Source organism: Ruditapes philippinarum, unplaced genomic scaffold (assembly GCF_026571515.1).
Source record: "Ruditapes philippinarum isolate M1 unplaced genomic scaffold, ASM2657151v2 ctg145_1_1_1_1, whole genome shotgun sequence".
NCBI lineage: Eukaryota > Metazoa > Mollusca > Bivalvia > Venerida > Veneridae > Ruditapes > Ruditapes philippinarum.
In genome coordinates, this window is record NW_026863036.1 from 169724 (window position 1) to 196272 (window position 26549).

Consider the following 26549-nt stretch of genomic DNA (forward strand, 5'->3'; position numbering starts at 1 on the left):
CATGTACATGTAGATAAGTTATCTGGCAATTGTATAATTACATTAATTCAGTATTTTGTATGTAAGTCAAAATAATACTTTGCTCACATTTTGCTACCTTTACAACACATGACTGTTTGTTCAGTGTTACTCTTTTCAGTTGTTAAACATTTAAAATGCTCTAAATACATCATTAAAACATAATTGAACACATATTTTGACCTTTCTAAAGAATTACAAAATTATTTATCTTTGACACATTATAATTATGTGCTTTTAAGATTTTCAATATTTTTTACCAGAGATTCTTTTACCTATACACTTACTCTATAGATTAATTACTAAGAACAGAAGATAATGTAAAATGTACTACACATTTAGTAACACACAACTTGACAGCAAATTATACATTTTTCAATATAATAAGATACAAAAAGAAAAACTGTTTCTCTCTGTAACCAAAGAGAAATCATAAATATTGTAAACTTCAGACTCATACTCTTATTACTACTTTAGCTAAGGTTGTTATAATATATGTACTTTTTCCAGTCAAAATGAGGTAAATATTTTTCAAGGAATTCTTCTTATAAATTAATATGCGAACACAAAACAAATAAATATTAACAATATGACAATAAGTTAAATTCAGTATTTGACCATGATGGTCAGTCATCTAAAGGTAAATGTCATATATGAATTACTTAAAGGGACTCCACTGAGGCTTTTGACATGACCAGAATGGAAATAATATTTCAAGATTGATAATTTGATATTCTATTTGATGTAGATCTTGGCAAAAAACCTATATGCAAAAATTTCAGATCATGCACTCGCTCTGTTTTCCCAGAATGATTACTTGAATAGTGTAAAATGTCCCAAAAATGAACAGTGCTTTTGATTCATACATGTATTGGGAAGAATAGAATTAGAATAGCACAAATATACAATTTTCAATGTATTTCTGAATATATTTCTTAATAGTATGTGCATATCATTCTGGACACAAGGAAAAAACAACAGCATTTATTGCAAAAAAAGCTGGTATACTGCTTTTGTACAGGAAATACTTCCATGACAGTAGTGTTGTTCTTAAATTTGACTACTAAGTCAAATATGTGTTTCAAATTTTCCAGAGCTCAATAAAATAAATGTGGGTTTTTCTTATAAACAAACATTTAAAGAGAACTTACACTGAACAATACTATCATAGTATGTCTTGACCATGTCACATTTAAAACCTCACACAACAGTTTTTATTATATCACACACCTGAAATAAATGCATTTCTTATTTAACATTCATATGATTTTCATATCAACAATAAAGCATTCCCAACTTAAAGTTATCTAAATCATTTGGCTTAATAGTCAAATCAGCTACATCATGTACATGTATATATACCAACTCAAAACAGGTCAATGCATCAAACTATTGGGACAAATCAGAAGCAAGTAAAATGTTGACCTTAACCATTCAGACAATATCATTCATGTTTATAATATACAATGATTATTTGTGAAATTAATCAGTCAAATCCCATGACGTTATCAATTTAATTTCATATATATATATTTTTCTTATATCAACAATTTTTTCATATTATTAGAAAATCCCCTAATCATCATGTAAATAAAGTGTTATATGATACACAGTCTAAGTACTATCGTCCGTTTTTGTATGCACTAGCATAGAGCAGAATGGGGAACCACGCACTTGTTTGTGGGAGAACACTTCTGGATCAGGAATTACCTTCTAAAAAATCTAGTTGTAGAATCTTTCTTTAAATACAGGTAAATATGACTGAGTGACAGGGCTTGAGCAAAATAAATAAAATCCAGTTGTTTGCATGTGTGTTTGTCCTAAGTGGTCTCTTTATTCGCTCATTTAAAGCTTAATACTAGGTAATTATGTACATAAAGAGAAACAGAAATTCTAAAAAAAAGTCCAAAATAGCAATATTGAAAATGCTGCAGACTCAGTTTGATTGAGCCAGTTTATGGATAGTACTGGAAAGTGCATGCTACTGTTCACACCCAATAGCATTAGGTTAAGCAGTATTCAACATTTAAACATGTAATGGTAAATTTTTTAAATTAGAAACATTAGCAGGTGTATTTTTATGGCAGTGATCATGAACCTCCAATGTGACATGTTAGTGCCATTCCATGAAAAGTGGCGTATGATTCCCAAAGAATACAATGTGTGTTCCCTTAATGAAAAAAAGAATGGGGGAACTGAACAAAAAAGGATACTGTTCTTCAAGATTCTGTGTATTTTTTTCTGCGTTTTTCAAAAACTTTGGTTTAGATTGTTTCAATAATTAGAGTAATTTAGACTATAAAAACTGAATTTGCAAAATACTTGAACTCAGTTAGTGTCAGTGTGAGAACTGAAGCCTAAAGAATAATCAGACACCTCCTCTAGGACAGACTTACTACATGTAAGGCCTTACTGTTTGCATGTAAACAAAGTAGTTTTTTGACTTCCATACAAAATACTAAATCACTTTAACTATACTGATTGCTAAAAAGCAACAGCTGAGGCAAAAGTTGGTTCAGATAATTGCCCATTGAGTAACTTTTTGGAAGTTATAACAGGCCACCAATAACAGGCTTTTGAGAAATAAATTAAAATCATTTCTGGGGCATAATGGGCCTTAAAGCCAGTATGTGCTAGGGGGGCAAGGACAGTAACTTTCATTTTCCAGTACTGTTTAGCCTCAAACAAACCGAACCTGCAACATTTTCAATTGTGTCATTTTGGGTGTTCTTAAGGGATTCTATTTTTCCTCTATGATATGCATTGTAAACATAAACAATAATTTTTGATTCACCAATCTGCCATTATATAATGTCATGCGACAAATACCTAGTCAAAATATATTGACGTGCCAAAGCTTGATTCTGAGATATTTTCGTTCTGGGGCAGAATCTCGCTTAGGCGAGATATTGCCCAGACACGAAAATAGCACAATATCTCGTCGCGCAGTACGATTAGTTGGACTAGACAAATACCATGGCCAATAGAACTATAGAAAATACAATGTATGACAATCTGCTTGTAGAAACGAATATCTAGGAGTAAATAAAATCAATATATTATCATACTTATCTATTACATCAATCTATTATCTAGTTTATTTATTAAAACTCTGAAAGTTATATTAAATATCATAATATATTATTGATACAAATGAGAATCCAGATTAATTCAATAATTTATTATTATACTGTTAGTTCTGTTAAACCTTTATCTGTTATCTATTAAATATAAAGGATATACCAACAAATTCCAAAAATACCCAAACCATAAATATTTTTTCAGTCCAAATGTATTTTAAAAAATTTTGTTAATTTTAGGTGGGGCGAATCGTCACTAAATTCGGACGAATCGTCACTGTGGCGAATCGTTACCCTGTTACCGACAATTTTTATTTTATAAACAAATTAATCTTCAAAAATTAATCTCACGGGTGGTTCAGTTTCATAAAATCTTTCTTATTTAATCGAGGTAAACTGTCAAAATTACTCAAGAACTTACAATTTCTTCAAAATATCCTGGATGTCTGTATCAAATAACGAAAGTCGAATCAAGCTGTGGAAGAAGCATGGCTGACCTCAGTGACCTGTCACGTGATTCAATCGCGCATTGATATTTTTTCTGTACACAGCACAAATTTACTGTAATTTTCGTTATCATAATACATTTCAAAATGTATGATAACCCTCCTGTAATGAATGAAGGTACGGATTTTCTAACTTGTTACCGACAATATGGAACTATTTACTACGTGCATGTATAATTCAGCCGAAATTCGGTTCGCAGTAAGCCTGAGATGTAGCTTATAACTTTGGCTCGCTTTGCGCAAGCGCAGCGACCCAAAAAGCGAAGAACATGGATACGATCGCTATGAAAGGAGAGCCTATGATCTTAATGTAAAGAAATCATTGAAAAAGAAACTACATGCAACAGAGCGAGAAGATGTAACATTAATAGAAACTGCTGGAGGTCTTAGAATAACTCTCAATACGGGTATGTACGAACTTTTGAAACAATCTGTAGATACATTCTTCAGTTCTGAAAAAAAACTGTAAAATGCCAGAAAATTCTTGTACATGACAAACAAGGCAATCTTGTTGAAACAAAATATAAAATAACATCCGGAAGACAAGGGATATACACTTTAAATATGTACCATTCCAAGTCGTCATGTTTGATAAATGGGAAACAACAGAACGTGTTCTCTGAAAAGGACTCACCAAAAATACTAAAAATACTTGAAGATCATTTAAAAACCAATATACATCTGCTAAAGAAATCAATGAAAACATTAAACAGTTAATTTTGTCGAGTAAATCAACAAATACTTCTGAAGAATGTTCAACTGATACTGACAGCATATTCTACTACACCCTCACGAAGTGCATAATGATAGAATCCAACCTATACTGAAAGAGAAATTGTTGAACGATGACAATTCAAGTTCAATCAAAGATATGTCACAGGACATTTCTTCCTCTATCCTAGATATGCGTAGAGAGCTAAACAATCACATAACAAAGACGGCTTCACAGATAGGTGAAATAAAAGATGCTTTGATTAGACTGAATTCTCAGAGGCAGGTAAATTCTAATGAATTGAATGGTGAAGTCGAACATATAAAAAACAACACGGAGGTAATCAAAGAACAAATTTCTTCGGTAAATTCCTGTCTGGTTCAAAGGCTACAGTCTATTTCAGATCATCTTCGGTCAAAAGCTAATGTTCCTTCTAACAGAACCGCTCATAATAAGAAAAGTAGCGTGGAAAATAAATCTCCTCATCAATCCTATGATTATTCCCTAGAAATGAATTGCTCAATAGATACTCTACAACCAGTATCAACAGAAGACAAGATACAGGACACAAACCAAACACATGTGAAATATATAGAGCCTTCCATTAACAAAATTAATGATTCAGATTCACCAACAAAATCCAACAGGTCCAGTAGATGGAAAACTCTTATTGTCGGGGATTCTATTCTGAAAGGAATTCATACACGAGGTCTGAAAAACAATGTTGATGTGCTAACGTGTCCAGGGAAGCAGACAAGTGATGTGTGTTTTCGTCTGCGCAATTATGATTTGCGTGAATACAAAAACATTGTTATTTACGTTGGTGGAAATGATGCGGCAAACGATGGTTCCGTTGATAAAGTTTACGAAGAACTCAAAGTAACCGTTGCTTCAATGCGTGATAAATGTGCTATCTATCTGTGTACTCTTTGTCCACGCCGTGATACAGATGTTGAACCAACTAACCGCGTAATTAAGAGAGTTTGTGAAGATACCAGGGCTACATTAATCAACTGCTTTCCATCTTTCGTCTATGGGGATGGCAGTACAGCAAAATATTACTACAGTCGGGATGGAATTCATCTAGGTTCTAAAGGAGCAAGTACTTTAGTAGCTGTAATCAACAAAACACTTCCGATAATAAAGGAACGTGATTCAAATGGACATGGTCAAAGACGACCCTTCTTGGGACCAAACACAAATGAAAAATTCAAGGTCAGATTGAATAACTTTATTCACTGTAATATTTGTGGTTTTAACAATCACACCACAAGGGAGTGCAGACGAGGCAGGAGGTGGTAGGTTCATGCAGATTGACATAATCTCTCATATGAATGTACTAACAAATTTAATATTTTTTCAAAACTTTGCAACACTTGTGATAAATTAGCTTGTGAATGTCAATTCAAAAACCTAAATCATTCTATATCAAACAATAATTCAAATGGTATAGATCTTGATAATAATTTTAACCTTACTTCCTCACATAGTGACACAAACTGGTTGTCGGTTGAAACTGCTTTTAATGAACCTGTTAGTAATTATGTAACATTTTCTTTCAGCACTAAAGGGTTGCATATAAGCTTTCTAAATGTACAACATCTTATGCCCAAAATTGATGAAATACGTATGATACTTAATGAATCAAATGCCCCAGATATTTTTGGTTTATGCGAAACATTTTTATGTGATTCAGTAGAAGATAAGGATCTCAAAATTGATAATTATACCTTTGAAAGGAGAGACAGGGTATTAAAGGGTGGCGGTGGAATTGTAATATATATCAAAGATACTGTTTCTTATAGAAGGCGAATTGACATAGAGTCGCAAAATGTGGAATCTGTTTGGTTACAGGTTAATTTTTCACACAATAAATCTGTACTGTTAAATTTCTTATACAGGCCACCTAACAGTAACCAGTCTTGGATTGATTTCTATGAGCAGCAATTAATTAATGCAGAATTAAATAATCTAGATTTGTATGTAATTGGAGATATGAACATTAACTATTCATACCCTAACAATTTCAATAATAGCAAATGGGCGCATATTGTTCAAGATTTTGGCCTCGAGCAATTAATCCAATCTCCTACTAGAGTAACTAAAGATACATCTACTATAATTGACCATTTGTACGTATCTTCCCTTAACCATATTCATGATGTGAGTGTCTCTAATTTAAGCATAAGCGATCACTATCCATTGTCGTTTACAATAAATTGTGTTACAAGAAGGGAGGCAAATGCTTTCTTGCATAAAACGATAAATTATCGTTCTTTCAAGAATTTTAATGAACAAGTATTTAAAGATGATTTGAATGCTAATAATTTTGATATGATTGAAACTATTGCAGAGCCAAATAACTCACTTGATGTTCTATACAATATGCTTGCAACATTATTTAACAAACATGCGCCTGTAAAAGTAAAGCGTATTAAAAGGACTAAACAACCAGATTGGTACTCTGACGAAATTAAAGAGGCCCGCAATAAAAGAGATCACTATAAAAGTTGTAAAGACTGGATTAATTATAAGTTATGGAGAAATAAATGCCAGGCTATTATTAAAAAGAGTAAGAAGATGTTCTATAACAAGGCAGTTGAAGATTCGAGAGATTGTAAATATTTATGGCAAAATTTAAAAGACATATCAAATGAGAATAAGCAGCAACCGTCTTTACCAATCACATTAAACATTAATGATGTTCTTTTTGAAGGAAATGTGAATGTTGCAAATGCCTTAAATAAACATTTTACAGAAATTTCAAATCTAATTAAGAAATCTTATTTTAATGTTAACAATTTTTCGTATTTAAAAGATTTTCTAGATCATAAACTTAGACATAAGCAATTTGACATTGATTTCATAACCACATTTGAAGTAAGCAAATATATTGACAACCTTGATAAAAATAAATCTTCTGGCATTGATGGAATTGGTCCTAATATGTTAAAACTATGTAAAGACTCTATAACGAGAGCAATAACTTCAATTATTAATAAGAGTATTTCACTAGGTATATTCCCAGATAAACTGAAACTAGCACGTGTTATACCTTTACACAAAGGGGGAGATAAGTCAAACCCCAATAATTATAGGCCAATATCTATTCTCCCAACCATTTCAAAAATACTTGAAAGGCATGTTGCAAATAAGCTAAATAATTATCTTCATTATACCAATATCATTAATGAACACCAGTCAGGTTTCCGGAGACATCATTCTTGCCAAACGGCTTTGATCCGCCTTATAGATGCTTGGCTTACGAATATTGATGATGGAAATATAATAGGTGCTGTATTTTTAGATTTTAAAAAAGCCTTTGATTTAGTTGACCATAATATATTGATTCATAAATTAAAACTTTATCATTTTTCTGAAAACTCTGTACAATTTTTCCAGTCATATGCATATCTCTCTAACAGAGAGCAAATTGTAAAAGTCAACAATGATAAATCTGAAAGCTTACCGGTTATATCAGGCGTGCCACAGGGCTCAATCTTAGGTCCTATACTGTTTCTTTTATATGTAAATGATATATCAGTCACTACGAATTCAGACATTGATATGTACGCAGACGATTCAACATTACACATAGCTGACCAAAGTTTGAGTAATATACAGTCTGAGCTGCAACTAGACTTACTAAAAATACAGGAATGGTGCACTCTCAATAATATGGCCATAAATCCAGAAAAGACCACGTGCATGATAATTGGATCAAAATGTAAAATAAATAACATAGGCAATCTTTCTCTGCATATTGAGAATTCGAGTATAAATAATGTTCATTGTCAAAAGCTACTTGGATTGCATATTGATAACTGTCTATCTTGGAAAACACATATTGACAAAACATGTTCTAAGCTTGCTTCTAAAATATCTCTGCTAAAAAGAATTCAAATATATTTCTTACACCTGAAATGAAACAATTATTTTATAACGCTTACATTGCCCCTACTTTTGATTATGGATGTATTATTTGGTCCCAATGTAACAAATCAGATCTAAATAGAATAACAAAATTACAAAAAAGAACCGCTAGAATTATTTTAAATAAACCCGTAAAAACAAATTCTCTTGATATGTTTCAAAATATGAAATAGTTATCTTTTCCATCTAGATGTAAATACTTTTCTGGAATTATGGTATATAAAGCGATGAATGAATTAACGCCAGCATATATTTCTAATCTAATTCCGTTATCTCAAAATAAAACTTACTTACTAAGATCAACACATAAAAAAGATATTATGCATTAACGACCTAAAACGAATTATTTGAAACGTACTTTTTATTATTCTAGTATGGAGTTATGGAACACTATTCCTTTAAAAATAAGAAATCTTTCAAGTCTTAAATTATTTAAATCACATTTCAAACATTTATTATTATCTAGAGATGAATTATAGAAAATTTACCTATATTATAATATAATATTATGTCTGTCTTCTTTGTTGATTAAGATTTACTGAATGTTGTAATCTTTACAATTGTTTGAATATGTCCGTTGTTATGTTTATGTTTTATTGAAGGCCTTGTTGAAAATAAGATTTTGCATTATATGTGTTGTATCTAATGCTTTGATGTATTGTCTTAATAAGTTACCTTCGTTAAATAAAGAGTTTATTATTATTATTATTATTATTATTATATTATTATTACGACAATAACAATAAGAAGAAGAATTATTATCATTATAATTATCACGATCATCATCGTCACCGATTTAAAAATTATTATTATTATTATTATTATTATTATTATTATTATTATTATTATTATTATTATTATTATTATTATTATTCAATTGCAGCAATCCTCTACGTTGGAATAGGTACACTTGTACTATGGATTATTGTGAAGGCCATTTCTTATTGTTATCGGTATGCTATTACAGTATATTACGTATTTGTCTTCATTTTAAGGCTAATTCTGAATTATTAAACTTTTTGAATTATATTTGGAATTTGTAATTTGAAGATTTCTGGAGCTAAATGGCTGTTTTACGTCCATTTTTCTAATAATTATTTTAAAAATATACCAAGGAAAAGTTGTCTTTCTGTCACTTAAAAAAAGAAATACAAAATTAATATTATTCAAAGTGCGGATGACAAAGTATTCAATTAACTTTCAGAGTGAGAGTTCGTGACGAGGCAAAATACGAGTTAGACCACTCCCACGATGCTAAAAAGGAACAACCCGTTTCTAATGACATTGTATGCTTTACATTTTTTAATATCCTTTCTAATTTCACTAAAACTAAAACTATGTTAACGTTTTCTAAAGCTAGCAGTGCAGACCAAGATCAGACATTATCTTTACAGGGCAATATCAATTTTTCAAGATTTTGGAAATTTTGCTGAAAGTTTGTTTATAATGAATATATTGTACGAGTATACATTTTTGTATTTTAGACGTGGACATATTTTTTTTACAATTTGTTGTAAATTGTTGCCTTTGGTTTCAAATGTGCCTTTGCTAAAGTAGAACAAAGAAGAAACAAGGAGTATCTTTTAAAACGATACTCGGCCGAAGTAAATCTGTTTATCATGCAAAATTATGTAAATTCTAAGTTTTCAATACAAAAAGAAATGTAAGCAATGCTTGCATAACAATGACTTGATAATTATTTATTGTAGCTATTAAGAAAATATCCACTTTGGAAACATTGAAATTGAATTAAGCATATTCATATTGATGATCTTTCAAAGAAGAACAACTTCTTTTTAAGGTGTCCCTTTCACTTATTGTACGTTTGACTTTATAAATTTTGTAATCATTTACAAATTAACCTAGAAAAAAAAAAACTATCCTCATTCCTGTACATTTTATTTTAGAACTATCCTCTACATTTTATTTTATAGTGGCAAAACTATCCCTTACATTTTATCATAGAGCTATCCTTAAAATTTTATTTTAGAATGGCAAGAACTGTCCTTTACATTTTATTTTAGAATGACCAATGAGATTCACCGATTTCAGTTTGTAATTTTAAAATGACCAATGAAAATTCTTCTTATATTCAGTCCTTCCCTGTTAATTTTACAGGAAGTCAAACTGATAACAGACGGACTTCGTCCGAAAAAAAAAATTCCCATATGAAATTTGTTTTTTTGCTTTGTCGCCTATATTCAACTCACCTGAAAACTAAGTTCATTAACACTAGTGGTCTAATTTTTTGCTCAATTTTCACAAAACATTATCAAAATGATCGATGGTCACAGAAATTACTTTGGCGAGTTCGAATATGAGTCATCTCGGATGAAAAACTAGGTCACATCACCCAAAAATAAGATTTAAAAAAAAACAAAAAAACACTATCGATGCTACTGTTCAGCCCAAATATCCTGGGAATTTGACAGGATATCCTGGAAATTTGACAGGAAACTTGCTTAAGTGATTTGTAGTTCAAGTTCGAATATAGGTTACCTCTGGTCGAAAAAAGGTCTCACAATCCAAATATGGAAAACCCTTGTTCACACACTAAAGGTAACATTATCAGCCAGATATCCGGGACTCAAGTTCGAACATGGAGTCGAAAACTAGGTCACATAGTTCAAATATGGCCCAAAAACGCATAAACACAATAAAAGTTACATTTTCAGCTCAAATATCCTGATAGAATGGTTGTTTCTATGATTTCTACCTTAAGTTTCAATATGGGTCATGTGATGTTAAAGCTACATGTAGGTCACGGAGCTCAAATATTGAACAACCTTATTAACACTTATATTGCTCAAGTATCCTGGAAATTTGTCAGAAAAAGTTATATCGACGATTTCTAGCTCAAGATAAAATATTGGTTATCTTGGATCGAAACATAAACGTCAGAAATTTGTCAGAAAGGTTTATTCTATGATTTTAGCTTATGTTCAACTATGGGTCATCCGAGGTAAGTTTGTAATAAAAAAATACTTGTACTCAAATGAACGATATCGGACCATCATGACCCTTTTGACAGTAAATTACACTTGTATACATGTATGAAATCATAAAAAATTACGATTTTTTGTATATGCATAGCCATTTACATTGCTTGGTGAAGTGTGTTTCTTTTGTTATATTTGATGTCATAATTACTAGTTTTTATTTCACTATTCTCCTTATAAGGCAATGACCGTAACGCCAGATTCTACAGAAAATGAAGTACCGCTCGACACCCACAAGAAACGACAACGACTACATTCACTCGACACATTTAGAGGGTAAACAAGTCTTCATTATCTTAGACTGGCCGCAGTCTAACCCAAACTGTTGGATGTTCAGTAATCAGGAGCTCAGCTGTGATAATGTGCAACTTGGATACTTCTGCCTTTTTATAACAATTGGAAATTTGAAAATAAATAAATAAATTAAATAATTAATTAATTAATAAATAAAAATACATGTAATAAAGAAATGATGCAAATACAACTTTCACATATGGTAAACTATTAAACATCAAAATGTAGGCTTATTTGACGTCTATTTTTCCACCAGGAAATACTTCCTTATGAGCAACATATTTGCATTTTGGATGCCATGCCTTTATATGCCTTACACTATCAATTTAGATACACGGCATTTTCTTTTCAGTATGTAATTTTGATTTATTTTGTTGTTTGGTTACATGAAATTTCAGTTTGAGTTTGGTCATCATGATTTTTGTCAATTATGGCGGTGGAGGATACTGGTTTTTTGAGCATCCACCATGGAATGGCCTTACCCTAGCGGACCTCGTGTTCCCATGGTATGTTTTTGAAATGTTGGGAGAGGGACTTAAGTCAGAGACCACTGACTTGGTGGGTTAAAGTCAGAGACCACCAACTTTAACAAAAAAGAGAACACCAACTGAAATAAAAAATCGTACTTTAACACTTATCAAAATCAGTTACCAAAAAGGGACCGAATTATGAACATTAACCTATGTCGATGACATATTTGAATTTCCTAACTGTAATTTGTTTAATATATTGTCAATTGACTTAGACGGAATAATTTACGTTAAATTTAGTACAGTAGATTTTAATTGCGCAACATCTTCATTGTATTTATTTGCTTTCGCATTTACAGGTTCGTGTTTATCATGGGAACATCAATGAATTTTTCGTTTAAAGGCATGTTAAAACGAGGCAGGTCACGTGGTATGATATTCTGGAAGGTTCTCAAGAGGAGTTGTCTTCTCTTTGCATTTGGCATCATTCTGAATACGAATTGGGGACGTAAGCCAGTTTAATTTTAATTATTAGTAAATGTTCGATGAAAAAAATCCAACTGTTAGATTTTTTTTTCAGTAAGTGTCAAAATGTTTGTATGCGAACAAACAGTAGACTGAGTAGTAAATTGCTTTGGACAAAAGCATTGTCGACTTTGCAGGTTTTTTTTCTGCTTCTGTATTAAGATGAAAATAATTTCTTTATCTTGACCTGTAGAGAGTATGTATATAACTGAACATCCAAGTAATTTCTCCAGAAGTTATAATATAATCTTAAAACTTTAATTGTTTTTAAAAAAATCATTACCCATAGTGTATTATACTTTGAACAGCTGTTGACTTGGAGCATCTACGTATACCAGGGGTGTTACAGAGGCTCAGTTTAAGTTATTTTTTCGTCGCGTTTCTACGGACATTGTTTGCCAAACAGAAAGACGTCGGGAAGGTAAATAACTATCAATGCAATCTAGGTGGTTAAGATATCAGCATAATATCATATATATCATCAAGTTAAAAACGAAAGAAAACCAATGATAATTTTTTTAACCCATTGGAAAAATGCTTTGACCACAATTTTACAAAATGTACATCTATTTCTAAGTAATGCTCATAATTTAGAAATGCAATAATTGTTTTAGTTCCTGGATGTTTCGTTTTTCTCGGCTCGAACGACCAAAAAGAACATATTAAAGTTATATAAACTATTGAATTTGATATATCTGAATGTATTTAAATTAAAATTGAATTTGACATAAGTATGGCGGATAAGTCCCGGGAGTTTTGACATTGAATGTGAGATTTCATTAGTATTCATTAATTAAGTGATTGAAAGTTCTTTGTCCAATGGAATTGCAGTATTTCAAATGAATCATTTAGTAAATCGGTCAATATTTATCAGTCTCGTAAATCGACAGTTTTATAAAAATAATTTCAAAAGCTCAATTGTATGGTGGCATATTTCTGCCACCAGACAACCATATAATTAACTAGTTAATTAAGAGATTAACTAGTTACGTAACTAGTAAACCTCTTAATTAACTAGTGAGTTATGTGGTTAACTAGTTACGTAACTAGTTAATTTTTTCAATAAATAAAAGATCATAACGGGAAATAAATGCATGTTAGTGCCTACAACTGCCATCCTTTTATTATTTTACCAGCTTAATATTAAGAAATTAACTACTTACGTATATGGTTATCTGGTGGCAGAAATATGACACCATACGATTGGCTAGTATTTATAAGTAAGTATTTACTACATCATAAATTGGTCGTACGGGACCAATTAAATTTTGTAAATGCTAATAAACACTAACCTATACTTAATTTTTATTTTGTTATTATATAAGTTTTTGTCATGTATTACATGCACACAAACGTCCCGACATAAAGAAATTCCGCATTATAACTAGTATAACCAGGAATTGCGTTGGTAACGTAATACCAAGTGTTACGTTACAATTAAATTTGAAGTGGTATATAATGATAACGGGGTCGTTATCAGAGCAATATGGTTACTCATAAATCTCTCCAGTAAAATGTCTGTCTTCTTTTGGAATGAATATGCATTGCCCTTTGTCGACCCCTCGGGTAAAAAATCCTAGATTCGCGTGTTGATTCATTACTTGAATTTGGCCTCGTTAGTTTCTGGTTTATTAAAATCCAGTCGGCTGCAGATCAAGACCTGCTTGAAATAGCTCTCTGTAACAGCAGAGTAGTTAATACGGCTTGAATTAAAAATATACTATAGTTTTGTTTATGAATTCTGAATTTTGAATTAGAACAGGAATTGGTTCTGGATCAGAGATGTTGTTGTCATTCTACCGGACTGGATCGCGTGCCTTGGTTTCCTAGCAATGTATTTGGCATTGACCTTTAAACTAAATGTACCTGGATGTCCGACGTAAGTTCTAATATAGCTATGAATACAGTTCTAACATTTGTTTATTTACGAAAGCGGCTTATAATGGAAGCTAAATTATTTTGTCAAGCTGTTTATTTTTTCAGAAAAAGGTGACCAGCAGTGATAAACAAGAGAACGCAAGTAATTAAAAAAAAGCCGCACACGAAAAAGTAAAAAACAAAACATTTTTCGAGTCATGTCAGGGATTTATCATTGCAATAATAATGTTTTTAATACTATTATATTTTTAGCGGATATATTGGTCCGGGAGGTTTGCACGAGGGTAAACTTTACGAGAACTGTACAGGCGGTGCTGCCGGGTATATAGACAGGATGGTTTTAGGAGTAAATCATATATACGGCAATCCTACACCAAAGGTAATTGTACTCGTACAAATGTATGCATTTATTAAATACTAAATACTATATTAAACAATACCGGTAAGAAGGTTCTTTCAAACGGTTTGACCTACTGTAACCAAACAACTAATCAGTAAGAATCTAATTCTTAAATTATTTTCATGTGCATACAATCAAGTGCCCTAATGTGCGTTTAATAAATATTGGTAGCGATAGATTACTGTTATAAACCATGTATATACAAGAAAAGCATTGATGCAAAGCATCAAAGGGCGTCCAAGCAAGAAATGCATCAAGTGAAGATGAACTAGTACACATATGATGACAAGATATTCTTATAAACTACCAGAAATGTATACCACTTATGAATGAGCGGACGAAAGACATTGTTCATTATGAACTTTGATTGGCATGCTAGAGATTAGAATATTACTTGTTATTTCTTTATGATCGTGGTTATTAATAGCAACGGATATACATGTATGCAATCATTTATAATCCATATGTGTAACGCATGATCAACACGTACCACACATTTGTCCCTTATTATGTTATCGCTATTAGCGAAGACCCCCTTAAGGTATCTGTTCACACTTTAAGTTAGTAAAAATATGACACTGGTTATATTACCATGTTGATCATGTTGAGCATAATTGTTTATTATACAATAATTGTAATATCTATTAATTTTAATTAAAAAAAAAATACAAATTTTATGAATATTGTTTTCTTTTATTCTTTTTTGTGTTTTATGTGCTATTTTAATACTGAGTTTTTACTACTCTTTTTTATTAAAATTGTAAAATAAATTTTAAGAATTCAATTGTCATATTGACCGACGATTATAAGTCAAAGCTTAACTGGAAAAAGTCAGTAAATTATGGTTTATCTTTCAATATATAATATTGTTTATTCTTAAACCATGTACATGTACATTGTATTTTTCTTTATCATTTTTTAAATTATCGATCAATTGAATAATTCATAAAATCTAATTTGTAACTTTGAATAATTCCTCGGCATCTTTACTAAACACGGATAACAAATTAAATAATTAAATAAAATGTTTCAAAGTTGATAATGTCATTTTAATACCATAAAAAATGTACCTTTTTCTCAATTATTGTACATATCACGGATTTATATTACATATAAATCCGTGTACATATTTATTGTTTTTATCTCATATAGATATAAAAAACCCCGAAGAGCGCGATTTATTGACGGAAAAGGTTATTTCATTTGTAAATGTTTGCATTGCGAAAATTCATTGTAACATATCGCGACATTTCATTCTTATTTAATAATAATCAAGCAACCTCATACCGATCGGAATTTTCAGCTTTTATTATGACCGACTAAAAGGCTCGAGAAGTTGTTGTCGCCCTTTCACAAAATCTGATCTCATTCCATAAGAGCGCCGCGCTTCGGCGCGGACGCCAAAAATGAAACATGCTATTGTTGTTTTTTTTCTAATTGTAACGATATCACAACGCGGACGCCAAAAATGAAACATGCTATTGTTGTTTTTTTTCTAATTGTAACGATATCAAACATCTACTCCAAAACCGGGAGAGACCGGACAATAAACCTGTGGTACTATTCGCCGGTCACTAGTAAATCCTGGTCAAAATAGACCGGGAGAGACCGGCATTTACCGATAGGAGTGATAAATAGATATATCTATAAATAGGTTTTTGGAATATTTAGGTCATCAACTGATCATTCTAGGATACATGTACAACAATAACATACCATGATAACCGACTGTGTACTACAAAATGATAAATAAAAAACCCCGAAGAGCGCGATTTATTGACGGAAAAGGTTATTTCATTTGAAAATGTTTGCATTGCGAAAATTCATTGTAACATATCGCGACATTTCATTCTGATTTAATAATCAAGCACCCTCATACCGATCGGAATTTTCGGCTTTTATTATGACCGACTAAAAGGCTCGAGAAGTTGCTGTCGCCCTTTCACAAAATCTGATCTCATTCCATAAGAGCGCCGCGCTTCGGCGCGGACGCCAATCAGCTATGATGAGCTCGTTTGACAGTCGGCACATTCCGCATTTATACATATAGTCTAACAAGCTTTGCTGATAAACCCTTTGCATGCTGGTAAGATTGTCTCTCGAAACTGAAATAATGAATAATGGATGACTGACAAAGTCTTCTAGTACTCGGCATAAGGTTTGATACCGAGCTCTTTTACAATGGCTTTTATGATCGCTCTGGTTCAGCAATTAGCCAATCAATTTAAGTATACAGATGTTGATGGAGGTGGAATGACAAACCCCTTTTCATGACAATACAAAGTTACAAACAAAATAAAACCAAAGTGCTTATTTGAAATAACAATGTAAATGTATATCAAAATGGTAGATTAAACAATAGGGATGTTTTTTTTTTTGTTGACAGGAAATTTACCAGACGAAAGTAGCATACGATCCCGAGGGAATTCTGGGAACTCTGACGTCAATATTCCTCTGCTTTCTGGGCGTGCAAGTAAATATATTTTGATGTAGAGCTTCACACATATTGTTTTACATCGTAAATAGAAATAACCAACATGTTAATTACTGAATAACCGGTGCAATAATATAAGTAGTTTTTCTATTTTCAATAAAAACACCAATAACAATAAGGTTTACCACCATAGCTGACATTTTGTACAGAAATATAAAAACAATTATCATTATTTGTCCAACTGTTTCTACATTTGATATTTTAGTGTAAGTCAATCACTTATTTCAGATATATACAGAAAAAAGAAAAAAAAATATTGTTCATTAATTTTATATTACCTAACAATTAAACGTCGGTTGGCAAAATGTCACACTGGCAATATGGTGTTTTTTATCGTTTATAAAATAATAGAAATGTATCATGTTTTTAAGATAAGAATATAAATCGTGACAAAATTTCAAAACTTATTTCACTCTGAGATAATTAAAAATGTTTGTGTTTGTAGGCGGGGCGTATCTTCGTCTGCTATCAGGATGCCATTGGTCGAACTGTTCGTCTGGTTATCTGGTCATTAATAACGGTATATGTTTTTTTTAGCTTGGCAATGCATTGCTTTCACATTAATTATATATTATTTATGACGTCACAGAGCTATATTTAAAGTCTCTGGTTTTGTGTGCGTGATGTAATGTATGCTAATGTAATGCAGTGAAATGTTATGTACGCTAATTTTAAAGTTATATTAACCTATTCTAGACAACCCATCTGGTCAACCCAACCGTTACAAAATAATTATGACATACAAACTGTGAGGAAGAATGTCAAATATGCATGAGGTTTTAATTGCAAGAGAATTTTCTTAATCGTTGTATGATTAAGGGAAATAATTAAAAGGATAATTTAAATAAATTAACAAAAATGGGGGTTACCCGCCTACTTTTTTGCTCTATTAGGTCACAATAAAGTAAGAAGTTAAAACTGTTGCTTTAGTTACAGATTTATCTTTATTACTGTAATAATTGTCATGGTGTTAAACTTGCTAAATTTCTATACGACAGATTTTATCTAATAGTTGCTTATACCAATGATATAAATTGTCTTCCAATTTCGTAAATAAGAAAACAAAAAAAAACACACACAAAAACCCACAAAAAACAACTGTATGTTTACTCATTGAAGCATAGTAAATGTCTTTTGCATATAACTATTTCTAAACTTTGCTTAATGAGTGATAATGGAATAACACAAATGATTTGAAATAAAACAAGGTACTATAATGAACGTTTGATTTTGAGTTACCTGCTCCAAGATCTGATTCTCTTAAATCTCTAGAAAATGCAATTCCACTGGAAATGTTATTACATGTATACATACAAATTTGAGCCGCGTCACGATAAAACCAACATAATGGGTTTGCGACCAGCATGGATCCAAATCAGCCTGCGCATCCGCGCAGTCTGATCAGGATCCATGCTGTTCGATATCAGTTTCTCTACTTGTAATAGGGTTTGTAATCGAACAGCATGGATCCTGATCAGACTGCGGGGATGCGCAGGCTGGTCTGGATCCATGCTGGTCGCAAACGCACTATGTTGGTTTTGTCATGACGCGGCTCATTTCTAATTACAGGGAGTAATAGGGGCGGCGGTGTGTAATTTTTCCAAGAACGATGGAGTTATACCGTTAAACAAAAACCTTTGGTCTGTATCGTTCATCATGGTAACGGCTAGCTTTGCATACTTTCTGCTAGCTATGCTATATATAATTGTCGATGTTCTCAAACTATGGAACGGCGCACCATTCATATTTGCCGGTAAGTCTGGTCCAAATGTTTCATTTACCTCCCCTGTATAGTCTTCTCTTGACTAAATAAAATATGTAATGGAAGCCGATGTGTAAGAAATAATGAGAGAAAAAAAGTTATAATATTGGTAGCATATTTGGGAGCTATGTCCAGTCTGTATTTGGAAATTGTAATCTTATGAGGAAACAAATTTTGTCTCTTTTTGTTTTTGTTTTGTTATTTGTCCAATCACTGTCCAATATCATGTTGTTATTAACAATTTGAAATGAAAGCAGACAACTCAAACACGTCAAGAAACACTATGTAATTTTTAAGCTTTAAACAACGTGAATACATCTAATACATATTAGTTTATAATGTTTTAGAACAAAACTTCATATTGGTCAGTTCTAGGGTAATGAAGGCTGCTAAAAAAATAACATATATCCTGTATAAATAAGGTTTGCTAGAAAACATTTTGTTGTAATAAGTATAGGTAAAGAACATTTAGCTTACGCGCCACTATAAATCTGAATTTTGCAAACTATGTTTTTTTTTCAAGTTATGAATACTACTTGTGTTTATGTTCTTGTATCTAGGTATACATAAATTAAAATACCATATCGACTAGAAACTTCATTTATTTCAGCTCAGTCAATAGGATTTAAATGTATACGTGTATTTATTTTTCTCTTGCAGGAATGAACCCACTGGTGCTCTATCTTTGTCACGATATATTTTATCGATTCTTTCCGGTTAACTGGCAGATAGAACAGGTTCACTGGAAACTCCTCATCAAAGCAGTCTGGGATGTTATAATCTGGCTGGTTCTTGGCTTTGTTCTCTATTGCAAAAAGATCTTCATAGCACTGTAAATTAGATGCTAACATCTTTGCATTGCAAGCACAAATGTCGTCTGCTGAAAATTTATTTGCTTATATATTTTCTTCTTCTCGAAATAAAAAGGTGACTGTCAAACAGCTTGGTCTCTGGCAAGACTCTGAAGAACTTGTCGTCTGCTTTTGGTGTCAAGCTTTATGGAAGTCTTTTAAGATCACTCCCAGCAGATTAAGACTTAATGACAACGTAGACCTTTTCTATAACGCCATACTGTATTGAATTGCCAGGTTATCTTTCAACCACATGCAGTCGGACCAGAATCATGTTGGCTACTTTATATTAATATTTTCATACATATATATTGAAGTTAGTGAATAAGCAATGAAAAAACATATGATTTTTAATTATCTGTTTCTATTGTAACATCGTATATAAACAGTGTATCTTGTCAGGATTATATATATTATCTTTATAAAGAAAGCGTATCCGCACCACAGTTTCGGATTTATATATCTTTACTGAAGCCATTAGAAGCACAACAAAGATAGGATTAATGTGATACTTTAATGCTTGCATTAACAAGGTACATATGGATATGAGGGCTTTAAATTAAAAAAAAACATCTGAATAAAGATGAAAGCTACCTTTGGAATGTGCTACGTCACGTATGATTATTACATGTATTAATTCTATGATCATAAAATCTGGCTTAAAAATGTTCAAGTGATTCGAGGCCAGAGACTTTTCCCACCTGGCCACAGAGGCCCCGACGTTTGTTTTTATTATTATTTTTTTAATTAAATGTCACTTAGCTCAAGCATGTTCAAAGACAGTACCGTTTCAATAGATTTCGCAAAGAGGGTACCGATATGGATACGCACCATGGAAACTCTATGACACCATTCAGTCACATGATCAGATTCAAGGAATGGCGGGAGTTAGTAAACATTCGTATCATCTGACGAATTATTTCTGTTAAACTTTTATACGAATTATTTTTAAGCAGTTCAACCACTTAAATTGAACATTTTTGAAATATTACTACTTTAAGTAGCTATAGTCTTTAGAAAAAGGATCGATAATATGAATGGAACGCTAAAATCACACTGCTTAAAAACATGTGAAAAGGGGCAAAAAACAAATAAAAAACAAGAGCCTTATCATAATAAAAATCCATACATATAATGTGTTTTTGGAATATGTAATTTTATTTTTCGTTGCAAAGTAAAACTGCGTCTTTGAACGATAGGAAATTCGCGTCATTGCAGTTATCAGCAATTTCTTCGAGCAAGTTGCAACCTTCCTATAAATCAGTGATCTTTTCAAGAATACTCCATCAATAAGACACGATAAGAAAACAATTAAGACTACTATTGTCATATTATGATGCAATAATATAAATTCAAATCTTAAAACAAAGATCAATTGTATCACCGTTCATTACTGCATTTCAAACACTGAAATGAGTTTAATATGTCAAAAATATTGTTCTTCTTTTACAAGAGCCAAAGTCAGTCTGTATAGCTCATTAAGAAGAAGGGTATCGGGTATGCAAGCCAGAAGTCGTTGGTCCGATCAGCGGGCGATGCGAAATTTATCCGTAATTAATCTAGGACAGCGAGTCTAATGACCATTTGTCTCACACTGCCGATTCCTTCAGTTTCGGCTAAATTACGGTTATAACTGGTAAATGACCAAAAATATGTATTCAAACCGGCATTTCTCTAATCTGGCGGCGTGATTCTGTACGACTGTGTCTTTTATTTATGTATATTTTAAGTTATTATCATTAAAACTTTTCATTTTGTACCATCATACTATCCCATGCGTGCCAAAATTCATAGGAGATTAGCATAATTATTAGGAGACTGATCTATCAAGGGAGAGTAATCGAGGGAGGTATTCTTATACCTATATATACTGCATGAATTACCTCCCATTATCAATCTTTAACAAATAGCGGTTACCAACCTGAGTTAACTTCGACATTTAGCGTCTCTGTATTTTATTTTGACTTTAAGAAGTTATCTTGATTTAAATATGGAACAGTCCATTCGATTCTTAAGGGATTGCAGAAATTGATGTACCAACGACATTGTCAGAGAAGTTGGAAACCGAATCTGGTCTTCTGCGGACCAGCTGCCGATGCCTTGACTGAAGATGAGGCGAGTGTCCCTATACAAAGTATGTAGGGGCTACGAGGAAGAATGTTTGGTTTCGTGAGCCCCTAGTACGTTGTTAAAGCTTGACAGACACGTCCTTTGCATGGCACCGACAGCCATTATCAGCACTACCTCTTACCCTTCATTATTGTCACAGGTTACTGTACTTTAATTAAGGTGCTTATTGACCTTATTTCGGCTTAAATAGTTCTTTGAGGTAAGTTATGACCATTCCGTGCTTCAACATAAAACATTCAAGGACATGACTTTGTCAGATTTCTTGGTTCAAAGATTTTTTTGCCCCTTAACGTTTGTGCGCATGGATCCATATAAGACTTCAAAGAGACAACATGTTGCGGACTCGGTCCAGTTGAACCGTTTGCATTATTTTAACATGTTATCATTGACAAATGGAAAGAGAATTTAAAATAATAAAAAAACTTATCAACATCCACTTCATATAAAAACGCTATTTTTTAGATACATCAAGTTGTAAAATATTACTTTGAAATTGCATGTAATGACAAAAGTAAACGGATGAAACTGAAAATAAAATTTCTTTTTAATCCGAATATTGAACTTCGAAATTCTTATAAAAGCTGGGTGCATATCCAGTAACGCATGAATGTGCAAATAACGGAAAAGTAACGCCGAATCTGTACAACGGTATTGCCAAAACGAATAACACAGTAAGTAAACGAACCAAAATATTTTATTCTAAATCAAATTCAAAGAAATTAATTAACCTAAGAATTTGTCAAACTACAACTGTCGTATAACAACAGAAGGAAGCTGGTAAAACAAGATATGTTTGTAAAACATGTATGCCCCCTATCAGCAGCCAATTAGTCATGTGATAAGGTTATTATGCATGACTTCTGACCCAGTGATCAAACAATTAAAAAGGATTATCAAGTATCTACTGGTCATGACCTTAACCTTTGACCCCTTGACCCAAAACTCAATAGGGGTCATCTACTGGTCACGACCAATCATCATACAAAGTTTGAAGTTCCTAGGCCTAAGCGTTTTTAGTTAATTGATCAGAAACCGTTTTTACCTTCAAGGTCAATGTGACCTTGACGTTTGCCCACTTGACCCCAAAATCAATAGGTCATCTGCTGGTCATGACCAATCACCATACCAAGTTTGAAGTTCCTAGGCCTAAGGGTTCTTTAGTTATTGATCGGAAACCGTTTTAACATACAAGGTCAATGTGACCTTGACCTTTGACCCCAAAATCAATGAGGGGCATCAGCTGCTCATGACCAATCACCATGCCAAGTTTGAAGTTCCTAGGCCGAAGCGTTCTTTAGTTATTGATCAGAAACCGTTTTACTTACAATGTCAATGTGACCTTGACCTTTGACCCCTTGATCCCAAAATCATTAGGGGTAATCTGCTGGTCATGACAAATCACCATGCCAAGTTTAAAGTTCCTAGGCCTAAGCGTTCTTAAGTTATTGATCAGAAACCGTTTTTACTTACAAGGTCAATGTGACCTTGACCTTTGACCCCTTGACCCAAAACTCAATAGGGGTCATCTGCTGGTCACGACTAATCATCATACAAAGTTTGAAGTTCCTAGGCCTAAGTTTTTAGTTAATTGATCGGAAACCGTTTTTACCTACAAGGTCAATGTGACCTTGACCTTTGACCCCTTGACCCCAAAATCAAAAGGTCATCTGCTGGTCATGACCAATCACCATACCAAGTTTGAAGTTCCTAGACCTAAGGGTTCTTAAGTTATTGATTGGAAAGCATTTTTACCTACAAGGTCAATGTGACCTTGCCCTTTGACCCCTTAACCCCAATATCAATAGGGGTCATCTGCTGGTCATGACCAATCACCATACCAAGTTTGAAGTTCCTAGGCCTAAGGGTTCTTTAGTTATTGATCGGAAACCGTTTTTACCTATGAGGTCAATGTGACCTTGACCTTTGACCCCTTGAACCCAAAATCAATAGGGGTCATCTACTGATCATGACCAATCATCATATCAAGTTTGAAGTCCCTAGGCCTAAGGGTTCTTTTGTTATTGATCGGAAACCGTTTTTACCCAAGAGGTCAATGTGACCTTGACCTTTGACCCCTTAACCCCAAAATCAATAGGGGTCATCTGCTGGTCATAACCAATCACCATACCAAGTTTGAAGTTCCTAGGCCTAAAAGTTCTTTAGTTATTGATCGGAATCCGTTTTTGCTTACAAGGTCAATGTGACCTTGACCTTTGACCCCTTGACCCCAAAATCAATAGGGGTCATCTACTGATCATGACCAATCACCATACCAAGTTTGAAGTTCCTAGGCCTTAAAGTTCTTTAGTTATTGATCGGAAACCATTTTTCCTTACAAGGTCAATGTGACCTTGACCTTTGACCCCTTGACCCCAAAATCAATAGGGGTCATCTACTGATCATAACCAATCACCATACCAAGTTTGAAGTTCCTAGGCCTTAATTAAGGTTCTTTAGTTATTGATCGGAAACTGTTTTTCCTTACAAGGTCAATGTGACCTTGACCTTTGACCCCTTGACCCCAAAATCAATAGGGGTCATCTACTGATCATGAACAATCACCATACCAAGTTTGAAGTTCCTAGGCCTTAAGGTTCTTTAGTTATTGATCGGAAACCGTTTTTGCCTACAAGGTCAATGTGACCTTGACCTTTGACCCCTTGACCCCAAAATCAATAGGGGTCATCTACTGGACATGACCAATCACCATACCAAGTTTGAAGTTCCTAGGCCTAAGGGTTCTTTAGTTATCACTCGGAAACCATTTGGTCTACGGACCGACGGACCGACGGACCGACGGACCGACAAGTGCAAAGCAATATACCCCCTTTTCTTCGAAATGGGGGCATAATAAGATTTAGATAACCGTTGTTGATCCAGTGCTTCTTTCACAAATTCGGCGTTACCTCGTAAAAATGGTCTCAATTACGTTTTGTCTGATTGGAAAATGTCTCAGGTACACCGAATATATAAAATCATAAAGTAATATTATGTTATTGTATTTAAAGATATCAACTAAACTAAAAATCGCCATCAATACGCTAGTCAGGTCGTCACTTGAAAAATAAACATTTTCATGAACAAAAATTTTGATGAGGTTTACAGTATAATGTCTCAGCAACCGTATGTACATTTACTTATCGCGGTGCTCGTTTAACCACTAAATTGCACAAGTTTGCGTTACTTTTGCACAATTCCTGCGTTATTTGCACACTCCTGCGTTACTGGATATACACGGTGTAATGTGTCCCAGATAAAAGACAAAATACTCGGGCTATCTATTACCCAAACGTAATTTTATTTGTTATATGCTCTGAATCAGGGACAGAAGATAACTTAGAACTTTATCTAAATGTACAAATCACTTGATAAATGACCAATCTGTTATAAAATCAGCGTTACGTAATTTATATATTATACCAGTAGTAAGATGTTATACGTTATGCACCACTGTTAAGCGTAGTTAGGCCTATAAAATATTCATTGAAGGGCATAATGCCTTAAATTCCCGTGGGCACTTTATAGTAGTAAAGTGAGACCGGTCAGTTTCATTGCTCACGACTTAAAAATCTCACAGTCGTGCTCGTCATCTCGCGTCGTCTGTTTAAACTGCTGTTGGCCGTACCATAGGTAGATGTCGACAGCTTTAGATTTAGTTTGCCGCCGTGTATAACCGCGTGTGGTTTATTTAAAACTACACGTATCGATATATAAAAAGACAAATTAGATCTATACTTCATTGTATACACTTCACTTTAGTTTACTTTGCTAAATTAAACTTACAGTTTCTTAGGAATGAGTAAAATAGATAATTTTATCAGACAATTAGTAATAAAAGCGTCCTAGCCTATCCTTGCCTGTCAAAATACTCCCTACATTAGTCATCGAACAGGTTTGAGTGAATATATTCATAACCTCGTGGTTAACAAACTTACATAGTAGTAAGTTTAGTAACCGGGGGGAAAGAGATACGGTCTATATGATTTAGTCATGAATGTCTCCGATACACAATTCCACATGTGCAATGTACATATATTAATGTATTCTACTTAATGGACAGAACGACATACTTAGCATGCATGTGTAATTGTGTATACTCATTAATTGGGAATTTTGTGGCAATAATTCCGATAGTAATAATTGTTTAGCGTAAACATACACACAGCAGATGAAGTAATTTTATATTATTATTAAAACGATAATGGAATTGAAATAATAACGAAAGTAGTAGATCTACGACCTCGGTTACCTGTAGTAACCACGTATGTACCTTTCTGATTGTTTATCAAATACTTTTGTACATGTGGTTGTTTCTTTTTTCCATTCACATGGCTAGGGTTAAACCCCCAGTCACCTTTCCGATTAAATCAATACACACGTGACTTTTAACGGTATTTCAATAAGGATGGCATGTGTTTGTATTTTGTTTTCTTTGTAACCTAGTTTCTAATTTTCACATAGGAGTACACCCCTAATTAATGAACAACAAAAATAAAG

The 26549-nt window shown here is 32.9% G+C and overlaps 1 protein-coding gene across 1 annotated transcript in view; it reads left to right on the forward strand.

Moving 5' to 3' along the window:
- LOC132720955 (heparan-alpha-glucosaminide N-acetyltransferase-like) overlaps positions 1 to 20326 on the forward strand; it is a 32200-nt gene extending 11874 nt beyond the window's left edge. Inside the window, exons 6-17 of the mRNA XM_060705203.1 lie at positions 9133 to 9202; positions 9454 to 9535; positions 11430 to 11524; positions 11941 to 12048; positions 12372 to 12520; positions 12846 to 12958; positions 14295 to 14416; positions 14668 to 14794; positions 17202 to 17288; positions 17755 to 17829; positions 18879 to 19062; positions 19732 to 20326. Coding sequence (XP_060561186.1) covers positions 9133 to 9202; positions 9454 to 9535; positions 11430 to 11524; positions 11941 to 12048; positions 12372 to 12520; positions 12846 to 12958; positions 14295 to 14416; positions 14668 to 14794; positions 17202 to 17288; positions 17755 to 17829; positions 18879 to 19062; positions 19732 to 19907 — 1388 coding nt within the window. The 3' untranslated portion in view covers positions 19908 to 20326. The remainder of the gene's footprint in view (positions 1 to 9132; positions 9203 to 9453; positions 9536 to 11429; positions 11525 to 11940; positions 12049 to 12371; positions 12521 to 12845; positions 12959 to 14294; positions 14417 to 14667; positions 14795 to 17201; positions 17289 to 17754; positions 17830 to 18878; positions 19063 to 19731) is intronic.
- Positions 20327 to 26549: the final 6223 nt, after the last annotated feature.